Source organism: Euleptes europaea, chromosome 8, assembly GCF_029931775.1.
Source record: "Euleptes europaea isolate rEulEur1 chromosome 8, rEulEur1.hap1, whole genome shotgun sequence".
NCBI lineage: Eukaryota > Metazoa > Chordata > Lepidosauria > Squamata > Sphaerodactylidae > Euleptes > Euleptes europaea.
Genome location: NC_079319.1, coordinates 42,993,199 through 43,004,890, shown reverse-complemented (window position 1 = coordinate 43,004,890; position 11,692 = coordinate 42,993,199). Strand labels below are relative to the sequence as shown.

General features: G+C 41.3%; 1 protein-coding gene across 1 annotated transcript; it reads right to left on the bottom strand.

Annotated features, from left to right (window-relative positions):
* Positions 1–331: 331 nt before the first annotated feature.
* Positions 332–11,041, bottom strand: LOC130481618 (transmembrane protein 68-like). Its single transcript, XM_056854354.1, has 6 exons — positions 10,703–11,041; positions 5,106–5,270; positions 4,038–4,231; positions 3,293–3,353; positions 2,310–2,449; positions 332–443 (listed from the first exon to the last, which is right to left on the bottom strand). Exons 1-6 carry the CDS (start codon positions 11,034–11,036, stop codon positions 339–341), a joined length of 999 nt encoding a protein of 332 aa, XP_056710332.1. The 5' UTR covers positions 11,037–11,041; the 3' UTR covers positions 332–338.
* Positions 11,042–11,692: the final 651 nt, after the last annotated feature.

Below are 11,692 nucleotides of genomic sequence, written 5' to 3'. Positions count from 1 at the left end.
TAGCTATACTGCATGACACGTGTGTGTATTAACTGCATAAGAACATAAAAATAGCACTGCTGGATCAGTACAAGAGGACAGATTTATGAAGTAAAAACATGTTTTCTTTCTTTCTGATATGACAGAGTGCTTGCTTCCTTTATATTACTGATTACCGTAACTATTGAGAGCAGATTTTTTTCCCCTCTGGAAAATCATTTGGATAAGAATTTGTTGCCTATTTTATAAAACTCCAGAAAGTTATACATTTAAATAATGTATATTTCCAAATATTTCTCACTGCAAGCACGTTGACACCACATAGGATATGAAAGATTCATTAAAAACACGTATAAAGGCTAGTTGTCTTTATGACATTTCTCAAAACGTGCCAGTAGAGCCCGAAGAATATTTCCTGGTCTTTCTTGGTATTTGTCTCGAAGATTTTCAATTGCAGCTTTTGTCTGTTAAAACATAAAAGGGAACAACATAGTTATAGTCAATGTTTTTTTTTAAGATATGAACAATTGTAAATATCAGTAATGGAAAGTGGGGGAGAGACACAACCACTGCAGAAGCAGTAAAACTGGTTTACTAAACTTTTAAAGAAACCTCTTTATCATTGGACCTTGTAATGTTTTCAGAGTGTTATGAAACTAGAATTGATATTGTTATGCGTTGCCTTGTATCCTACATTGGGTAAAAAGGTGTCTTGAATAAATGCAGAACAAAAAATTTAATATGTGCAAAGCTAGGCAAAATTGTATGCACTTCAGGTCTCACTGGAATCCTTTTTAGAATGAGCAGTTTATGAAAATGTCTGAAAAACACTGAATGCTCTGGCACTTAGGTAGGATGATTGTAATTTCCACACAGCAAAAAGCTTGAGTTATGAAAATGATTAATAAAATGACCCAAACCTTGGTCTTGCATTGTGGAGGAGGAACTAGCATTGTGACGTGAAATCGGGCTTTTTAGAGAAACAGTATCATTCCCTGCAGTGAAGGTGGTACAAGGAAGCCTGGACTAAGAGACAAAGTGTTTTTCTTCGAGAGGATCCGTCTAGTGAAGATGAAGATCAGCCCAGGATAGTTTATCCTTTGTATCTTTTAATTAATAGTCTAGTTGTTAGTTCTGCCTCTTATCGCAGAACTGTTCCTCTGCTCACTCCTTTTAATCTGAAATAGGATGGAAAACCACCTTCCTATTTGGGGATTCCCCTTGCAGACCCAACCATCTTTGAGGACTCAGAGAGACTGGACACACAAAGGGAGGACCAGAGACCACTATTTAGAAGGAAGTTTTATCCAGGCATAAGGGGAGAAACAAGAGTTCCCTGACTGGACCCATCTGGCTACAGATCCTCTACAATTACCCCCAAAGACTATAAGAACAGTGAAGGCAGCTTCCCAAAGCCCACACCTGTGGATATACTGCTCATCCAACAGTTCGGGGCATTCTATCTTACTTTCCTACATTCTATCTTACTTTCCTATGAGCCAAACACTAAGCATTGTCACAACCAGGACCCAATTAAGAAAGTGCCATAAGAAACTGACCAAACTGTTCCTCTGTTACTCAGTATTCTACTTTCCAGACTCTTCACTTCAACCCATCTTAATTTGGGGCAGCTTCTGTGCTGATCAGTAATATGGCCACCAATACTTGCATATCCTCTTGGACCCGGTAGGGGAAAGTGCTCTTGGAAATTGAACATCATTCCTCTTTTCTCCTCCCCATTTAGGAAAGCAGGTAGAGAGAAAGGAATCAAGTATTTTTTCCCCCTATTTTATCCATAATATTTTGCATGCCTTCACAACAATGTCAAATAAGAAAGTAATATGCTGGGAAACTGATCAACAGTTTTGTTTCTTTCTCCAGTAAGCTAAGCTTGAGATACATTGTTCTGATTCTTTTAATCCTGTTCTAACATGGTATTGGATACAAAAATGTCTTTCCGTTAATAGAAGAAGCTTCTATTTTTTATGTAACACATATACCCTGCTTTTTCTCGTGGTTCAAGGCAGCTTACAATAATAGTTAAAAATAATTAAAAGAACATCTTTAATTCATGGAAGAGATCTAGCATCAAACCAAGACCCTGATTTCATATAAGGACTTTTCCCATTTACAGAACATTAATCTATCAGTAGGCAGATAATCAAACCCATTATAAAAAAAGGTAACATGTTATTGGCACCCACTTATATATCCTTACAGGTATGCAGAATAGCATTTAAAAACTAAAGATGTTCTTCATTTAAAAAACAAAACTACATGTCAACTTTGATTCTGCCTTGAGATTCCAGGTGAGCAGACAGACAACTCACTTTTTGAGCCAGCTCTTTAGCAGTTATATTGGGATCATATGGGATGGGTTCGCCAATGTGTGTGCGTAATTTGACTGGAAATCCTCCATATGTGGGAAGGACTAGAGGTGCAACATTATTATACAGCCATTTTGTCAACCCTGTGGATGAAATGGAACAGCATTTTAAAAAACAGCAACTTGATTACTTGTTTGGAATTTTCTGATAGTCTGGATTTTAACTGCCAACAACTATCCATATGAGAGTTAAATAAAGAGTCCTTGAATATAAAGAAGCAATGCATTACATGGTTTTTTTCTACTGCATGACTTTTTACAGTATATTGCATGATTTTTCTCTAAGCTACTAACAAAAAAAATTGGACAAACTTAGTGTACCTTTTGCATTTTTAGTTCGGTTTACTGTGGGGAGAGGAAGGGAAGGAGATTGTAAGCAAGTTTGATTCTCCTTAAAAGACAGAGAAAATCAGCATATAAAAACCAACTCTTCTTCTTCTTCTAAATTAGATCAATTTGGGTCTGTGTTATGGATACAGATAAGATAATTGCACACTTGAGAAGTGGGTTTATGTCATAATAATGTGTTCCTTAACACTATTTTCACAACTATAATCTTCATGATTTGTAACATGGTCTCTTTCATGAGACAAATTATTGTGGATCTGTTGAACTAAGTGTTAATGGTACTTTCCACAATTAGGTTTACTACTGCAGTTGATCAAAACATTCAACTTGATTTATGCTCTGAAGATTACCAGTGAGCAGAAGCTGATGTAGCCAGCAATTGAGCTATATCTCTAGGAAATTATATATTTCCATGACAGAACATGGATCTCCCAGTCCCTAGTCTGACACTCTAACCATTACACCACAGATTCTGCAGCTAGAGGTGTACTATTCTGATCACAAACCTTTGTCTTTAAACCTGAGATGTGTGAAAATAATTAATGATATTTAAGAAGAAACATAGGACACTTGGCTTACATATCTTTCCAATTGTTCTGCAGACTTCACGAACATTTTCTGTAAATATAGGGATGATGGGCTAAAAAAGAGAAAAGCAACAAAGAGAGCTGATATTTTGACCATAAGGAGCCCATAAATGAAGGATTTGTCTTTGGAATTCCTGATAAATCTGGACTGAGACTTTAATAATAACAAATGATATTGATTTTATTTCAATTGAATATCTAACATTTGTGATTAATGGCTGCAGGAATTTTGTGGTCTGGAAGTTAAATGGTAAACATGGCCTGACTCAGCCAAGTGTCTCTTTTCTACAGACAAATCAGATGTGATGAACTCTTCACATTGTTCTATCTTTAACCAACTTGAAGTTTTCAAACAGTCTTCTAAGGCAGCCCCATGAAAAGCAAATTACAATAATCTTATCTAGGTGTGACCAGAGCAACAATAATGCAATAATGCAAATCACAAAACCATTTCTTTGAGAAATATTATTTCAAACTTAGTTATGCAATAGAATCTATGAAGGAGTCTGTTTCTAAACTCAAGTGCTGATCATAATTTTGCTAGCAAAAATGAAGCTGCAAATTCCATGATAACTTAGAAAAGAGGCTTTAGTTCCTTAGTATTCTTCAACTCCACATCGACTAATTAGTGTCGTATTTCTTCAGCACTGAACAAAGTATATGTCTTTATCAACACATTGCACATTATTTAAGTATAATCATGAGGGCAATGCAAATATCACAAAATGACTGCTTACCACTTTGGCCTCTAAAGCCACCTTTGCAAAACCTATATGGTTACCCCACAGTAGATTGTAGAATTCATCACTAAAGTTTAATTCTCGAAGTCCTCCAGGGGCAATCCCCAGTGAATGGCCTTCCTTCAGAATTTTCACACATTCATCTCTGCTGAAATTTTTGCAACCAGTCATTTTAAGAAGCAGCTGTATTCCTGCAAAATATGTTCAGAAGACAACTGACCCAAAATAATACACGAGTACACATGAAGCTGCCTTATACTAAATCAGACCATTGGTCAATCAATGTCAGTCTTATTCATATGAAGGGTGGCACCTTCAGAAGGTTTTGCTCAGATTAGCAAATCTCACAAGTGAAGCATGGTAGGAGAGGCAGTCTTGGAGAAATGTTGGTAAAATCTCTTGACCAGGATCTTCACAATTATTTAGCTAATTAACTCAAATGCAACATGCCAACTACTGGGTGGGCACCAATCATGGGATCAGTTACTCTCTTTTTACTGTGTTGGTGGAATTTCCATGGAAAGTTATTAATAGGCTGCCTGAGTTAGGCAGAATATTAGTGTTGCATTGTGTGTGTGGGTTAAGTGCCGTCAAGTCGCTTCTGACTCATGGGGACCCTATGAATCAATGTCCTCCAAAATGTCCTATCTTTGACAGCCTTGCTCAGGTCTTGCAAAGTTTTGCATTGCTCATATAATATTTGTAAACCAGAGGTTGTATCCTACCAGTATTTCCAAGGTCAAAGAGAAGTAGAAAAGACCCATTTTGACCACAAAAAAAGTGATGCTGGGGATTTTGGGACACAAATGGGCTAAAGCCATGCAGTTGAAGTGATGAGGGGAACTGAGCAAAACTAAGCAGAAAAACTTGTAGAATTCAACTCTACAATTAACCATTGCCTGCCCTAATAAAAGTCTCTTACATCCCTTTCAGGAGGTACTCATGCTTGGGATTTGGGACTCATCAAGGAAATGCTTTTTCCAGATCAGGTAGGCAGCTGCCCTTTAGGACCTTCACCATAGTTGGCATTATTCTAATCTTAAATGCACACTAAATATGTATTACCTGGCAAGTGACATATGTAGTTATGAACCACAGAATGGATGGCTTTTCCTTTCTCTATATACATTCGAGCTACCAAAAATGGATAGTCTATAACAATAGCTCCATGGTAATAAATAATAATTCCAGGTCCTTCTGGTAGATTTTCCATGCCAATAACCTCATAACCTGAACAGAGACAAAAGAGACCACAAGGTTACATAACTTCTAGGAAAATAATATTAAATACTTACCGTAATATTAAATATTTAAGATCTAAATTTAGTGGAAGAAATCATGATGGGACAGAAGAATCAAGTCTTCAGATGAACTAATAAGTACTGCTTAAGAGTTCCTTCAGTATGCTAGGCTGTCATAGTTGGAAAAGGGTTTTCTCTGCAGTGGCCCCCACTTTATGAAACACCTTCCTTACAGAGACTTGCTTGTCTTGTCTTTAACCATTTCATCTTTTCTGGAATAGATGAAAACTTTAGTTAGTAGTTGAATCCAGGTCCCACCTGGAGGCTGGCATTCCTACCACAAGCCTAACTTAAGTACTATGCTTAACTGTTTAGTTAAGGTTATGTGGTTGCAGGGAATGTTCAGTTGCTCTATGAACTGAACATTTTGCAGTCTATCATCTGTGAGGAAAGTAAAAATTATCAGTTTGATAGGGATTAAATACCCTGGCTGACAAAAGGGATGCTGGGATGTAAGAAGTCTAAGAAACATGGAAACCAGAAGCAAGTAGGATGAAGAAAGCAGAACTAAGTTTGTGTGTGACTGGCCCATGGTCATCCTGCAAGTTTCCATGGCAGAGTAGGGATTTAAACCTGGGTTTCCCAGATCCTAGTTCTAACCACTGCACTATGCTTGACCGGGGGTGGGGTGGGAGATGGGGAGAGAAACCTGAAAGGAATACTACCTAGACAAAATGGGCAGAATAAACTAGGAAATAAGAAAGTGCTAAGAAAGTGCTAAGTGCACATGGAATTAAGGTGGCAAGTAGAACAGAGTACAAACTACCGGTACCTTTAGGGGAAAAAATAAAACATTATTTTAAAATATTAGAGCAGACATATTGAAATTGAAATTTATTATTTAATTTGGGTTAAACCTCAAAACTTGATTAAATTCTAGTATGCCCTAACCAACCCTGGCCATCAAACCCTAATTAGAACAAAAACATTCTGCATTGTTTTGGGAAGGAATGCCGGTTTGGGCATTGGTAAGTCTCCAGGGAAAGAAATTTCAATCTGGAGTGGCAGCCACAGAGAATGTTCTTCTCTGCACTGTTCAAGATCTGGTTTGGCACACCATACAAAATATTCCTGGTTGATTTAAACTTCTTAATAGTGCATAACCCTAGGCCTTTCCAGCTTTTATGGTTTATTTGGACCTCGATTCCTTGTTTATCTAACTTAAGGTCCCCAAAGTGGTGTCCGTGGGTGCCATGGCACCCAATGATACATTTCCTGCTGCCCACCAAGTGTTTTCAGAAAGTGGGCAGGGTTAGTTGGGGCTTTTCCCCAGCAGGGCTTCTAATTGGCTGTGCAAATTAAAAGGTATTCTGTTAAACAAAGCTTCTGCTTGAAACGTTGAAGAGTTATTATTAGAATTGTAGATAACCTCAATCCCTAATATTTTGTGGTTAGCCCCAACTGCTGTGGCAGTAGGGTTGCCAATTGCCTGGTGGTGGCGGGTAAACTACAGCCCATCCACTGGGCTGCCCGGCGGCAGGCATTGGAGGCAGACACGGCGCACGCGTCACTTTTGGGTAAACCCAAAAGTGACGTGGACGCTCTAGCACCCTCGGCTGAATTTCAAAGGTGCCCACAGGCACTAAAAAGTTGGGAACCCCTGATCTAGCTCCTGTTCCAAGACTTGTAACTTGCCTATAGAAATCAATTTTAGCTATATGCTTACAATGTTTTGCATTATATTTAATAATAAAATGTACTTATGTGACCAAGAGATATTTGCAAACATAAGCATCATAAAGGCATATGTACCAGGAAGCTAGAAAACTATGTGAGACAGGGATGCTGGACTAGATGGACTACTGGTCTGATCCAGCAGGGCTCTTCTTATATTGCAGCTCCCTATTGAAAGGATACCGTGGACTGCCAAAAAAACAGGTTCAAATCAAGCCTGAACTGACCCTAGAAGCTAAAATGACTAAACTGAGGTTGTAATAGTTTGGTCACATTATGAGAAGAGTCACTGGAAAAGACAATAAAGCTAGGAAAAGCTGAAGGCAGCAGGAAAAGAGGAAGACCCAACAAGAGCTGGAGTGACTCAATAAAGGAAGCCACAGCCCTCAGTTTGCAAGATCTGAGCAAGGCTGTTAAGGATAGGACGTTTTGGAGGGTCACCATGAGTCGGAAGCGACTTGACCGCATTTAACACACACACACACACACACATTGAAAGTATGTATTATTGTGTAGTGTGTGGAATGGGCCTGGCATGGGCAGAAGAGGAAACTGAGTAATATTGATAATGGCATTTAGAGGGCTGAGAATTGCGGACCAGGTTCCCAGCAGGCATATGACTGCCAAGCCTAGAGGCATAAGAGCTGTGATGTTTGCTGTCACTGAAGTCCCTTGACCTGGCAGACCTAAGGAAGCGAGAAGAGCTAAAAAGCCAAATCAGGGACTGGCTTCCACATATTAATTTGAACTAATCAGACCTTTCTGTTTGTTGCAAACTTTTAGTTTTCTTTTGAATTGAGATACAAAATGGCTTTTATGCTAGCCCATCTGAATGCCTTTCCGTCAGCAGTTCTGAAAGGAAGGAACTTTGGCATATTGTTCTCCGATAGATTATGTGTGTGTAGATTAAAGGAACTTGACAATATTGATCAAATTCTTCTTGAATGACCTTGGTTTATAGATGTTAGAAATGAGTTGGTATTTCCTTTGACTGGAAAGAATATTATTTCTGCTGAGGCCACTGCTTCACGGTTGCTAAGTGTCAAAGAACAACAAATGACTTTGCAGGTTGCAAAATATTTGATAGTAGTGATACCTTGTTAAATCTCTAAATGCCATTAGTATTTTAGTTGTATTTCCTGTTCATGACTTTGGTTGAATGAAGATTTCCTTGCTGTAAATTTACTTCCTTGTGGCTGAGCTGTCCCACTTAAGCAACTTTGCAGGTACTGGAGCTGCACAGTCAGGAGCCAACGGGGCGAGAGCACTATGGATGGTAAGCTCAGCACTCTAACTGGAACTCCCCATGGCTAATACCCTTTCCCTCTGCAGGGGCCGGCTGCCCTCAAGGACTTTGGGGGCCATGTGGTCCCCGCCACCAGGCAGAGGCAACTGATGCTGCAAGCTGCTGCCCTACCCCTGAGGCCTGCTCACAAGGGTGACAATGTCTCAGTAAGGAGGGCAAGACCAAAGAGCGGACGGTGGCCAGGTGAGGTGGGGACAGGCCCTGACCAATGGTCTGGGGGCGAGGGGGCAGGCTGATGGGAGGGAGAAGCTGCAAAGATGGTCATCTGTAACTCTTTACAGGACTGGGGACCTTGCTGTTGCTCGCGAGGATGGCATCTCCGCTGGGAGTCCACCAAGGAGGACCCCTGGTCAATGCAAGTGAAGGGAGAAGCACCTAGGAGCTGACGGCGACCTCAGAGATGAGACTGCAACTCCGGAGGGAGTTGCCACAAGCCCTGCCCCTGAGGGCTGTTGACTAGACCTTGCAAACATCCCAAGGGAACTCTCAGGTGCCCACCAGCAAGCCTTTGGCATTCTAGTACAGTGGTCCAATATGTCTTCCTTCCACAGATGGTTGCTATAGCCTGTTCAGTGGACAGAATCCAGCACCTGACCCTATTCCCTCTGCTCGAAGCAATACCTTTCAGACAGTGCTCCCATTCTTAAGGAGGAGGAGCAGGAGCAGGAGCAGGAGAAGAGTTGGTTTTTTTATATGCCGACGTCTCTGCCACTTAAGGAAGAATCAGACTGGCTTACAATCACCTTCCCTTCCCCTCACCACAACAGACACCCTATGAGGTAGGTGGAGCTGAGAGAGTGTGACTAGCCCTAGGTCACCCAGCTGGCTTCATGTGTAGCAGTAGGGAAACAAATCCAGTTCACCAGATTAGCCTCCCTCGCTCATGTGGAGGAGTGGGGAATCAAACCCGGTTCTCCAGATCAGAGTCTACCACTCCAAGCCACTGCTCTTAACCACTACACCATGCTGCCTCTCTATGAGGCCTAGGTGGATGTGCCTCACTGGGACTATTTTCCATGGAGCCTTGCACCAGTGCCAGAGGTGTCTGTATGGCCAACACTACCCCTTCCTCTTCAGCACCCCCCTTCAAAAAAGCTGTCTGAACTGTGAGCAGTGTGTTCCCTCTCCTCTGGGGGGTGGGGGTGGGAAGTGGAATGGATGGAGAGGGTTGTAGAAGGAACCTGAAATAGGGGCACCAAGGATCCCCACCGAGCACCAGCTACTTACCAGTCTCTGTCACTTCCAGCCATAAAATGTGACTCCACATAAACATGTCGCTGCAGGGGGAACTGAGGCCCCAATCCAGAAGCATCTAGGTCCTTCCAAAGGTGCCTGGGGGCCCTCAGAAATATGTCATTGAGGGGCATGCATATGAGAGGGCAAGGGAACGCCAGCACTCCATGAAAGAGACCCTTGGGCCACAGTGCAGCTGGGCTTGAGATGGGAGGGGCTCGGGGAGCTGGGGGAGCTGGAACCCATGGGGCTAGGGAACTGGCTAAAGAAACACTACAAGAATTAGAAGCCCACTAGAAGCTGCATAGTTACCATTTGTGATTTGTACTGCAAATCACAAAAGCAACATCTCGATCTTAGTAAGGAATGCAGCACCACCTAGTACAAGGATACCAGCACCACCTAGCTCCTCACTATGCAGAGGAAAATCCCACCCTCCAGGATTTATTCTAAGAGGAGATTTTTGCAGGAGAGCTGCAAAAGTAGGGGAGGGGCTGTGGCTCAGTAGTAGAGCTTCTGCTTGGCATGCAGAAGGTCCCAGGTTCAGTTCCCAGCATCTCCAGTTAAAGGATCATGCAATAGATGATGTGAAAGACCTCTGCCTGAGACCCTGGAGAGCTGCTGCCAGTATGAGTAGACAATGCTGACTTTGATGGACTGAGGGTCTGATTCATTATAAGACAATTTCATGTGTAAATTGTTGTGTTTGAAAGGGAAAAAAAGTAAAAAGAATTTAGGGGAGGAGCTGTGGCTCAGTGGTAGAGCCTCTGCTTGGCATGCAGAAGGTCCCAGGTTCAATCCCCGGCATCTCCAGTTAAAGGGACTCAGCAAGTAGGTGATGGTGAAAGACCCTGGATGCTGGCCTGAGACCCTGGAGAGCCGCTGCCCGTCTGAGTAGACAATACTGACTTTGATGGATCAAGGGTCTGATTCAGTATAAGGCAGCTTCATGTGTGTTCATGTGTGATGGAAGGATATCTCTCTTCCCTTGTGCCCAGTGGCTGCTGTGATACCAGAGATGGGTCTACCATACAGTTTCTGGGGCACATTGGCAATGGTTGTGCATTTGTCTCCTCACTATATTCTAAACTCCAGTCCTATGAACTGTAAGATAGGGATTGTTGGTGTTAAAGGGAACACTTGCTTACCATGCAATATCCTTCCAACTTTATCCACAAAGTATGCAGCCCCTCGCCTCGTTAGATCCCATGATTTGTCTATGTCCTCTGGTAAGTTATTCTTTTTCTTCCAAATATGGAGCAAAAGTGAGGCTACATAACTGGTAAAAAGTATGATAACATAAAAGGCATAAAGCAGAATGAGAGGCAGTAGCAGCCACTTGTAACTCAGATATTCTTCCAGGTAATCAAAACCAATCATGTTTTTTAGCATGTGAGTAAACAAGGTCAAGGTTCCCTCCTCTGGAGCACTGGATGCTGCTGCAGCTGCCATTCCATATATGAGAATGAACAAACTAACCATGTGAAATTTACTTCAGATGAGATATTATTTCTCCACCTTTGGAACAAAAAAAAAAGACAATTCATTAATTTAAGCTGTTTCTCTACAGGCTGCACTGTATTTTCATGAAATTTCTTGCTTTTTAGCATCCTTTTAAACTTGATATATGACTTGATATATATGCACATACACAGTTATTCCAACACATACCATGAATCAAGCTGGTGCTGCTGTTACAAGGTACAATTTCTGGTACAAGGATGCCAGAAATTATAATCTACCCTTTCAGGGCAAAGTGACTGAGAGAGCAGTAGTGGGCAAACTCCAGGTCTTCTTTGATAAATCATTTGCTCTGGGCCCTTTTCAGTCTGGTTTCAGAACAGACTGTGTTTCGGAGATGGCACTTCTGGCTTTAGTTGATGTGGACATATGAATGTGGACAAAGGCTATGCCTCCTCGTTGCTCCTACTGGATTTATATGCAAGCTTTTTAAAAAAAAAAAAAAATTTTTTAATATACCAGGGCACAGAAAAAAGAAAATAGGGAAGGGAAATTTAGGGGAAAGAACATAAATTACAGCATGTCTGTGCCCAAGCAGTTATGTTTGCATTTTAGTCTTCCTTGGTGCCCCTATGAATTCTGCACCTGCCCATTAATTTAGCATATTTCTGAAATAC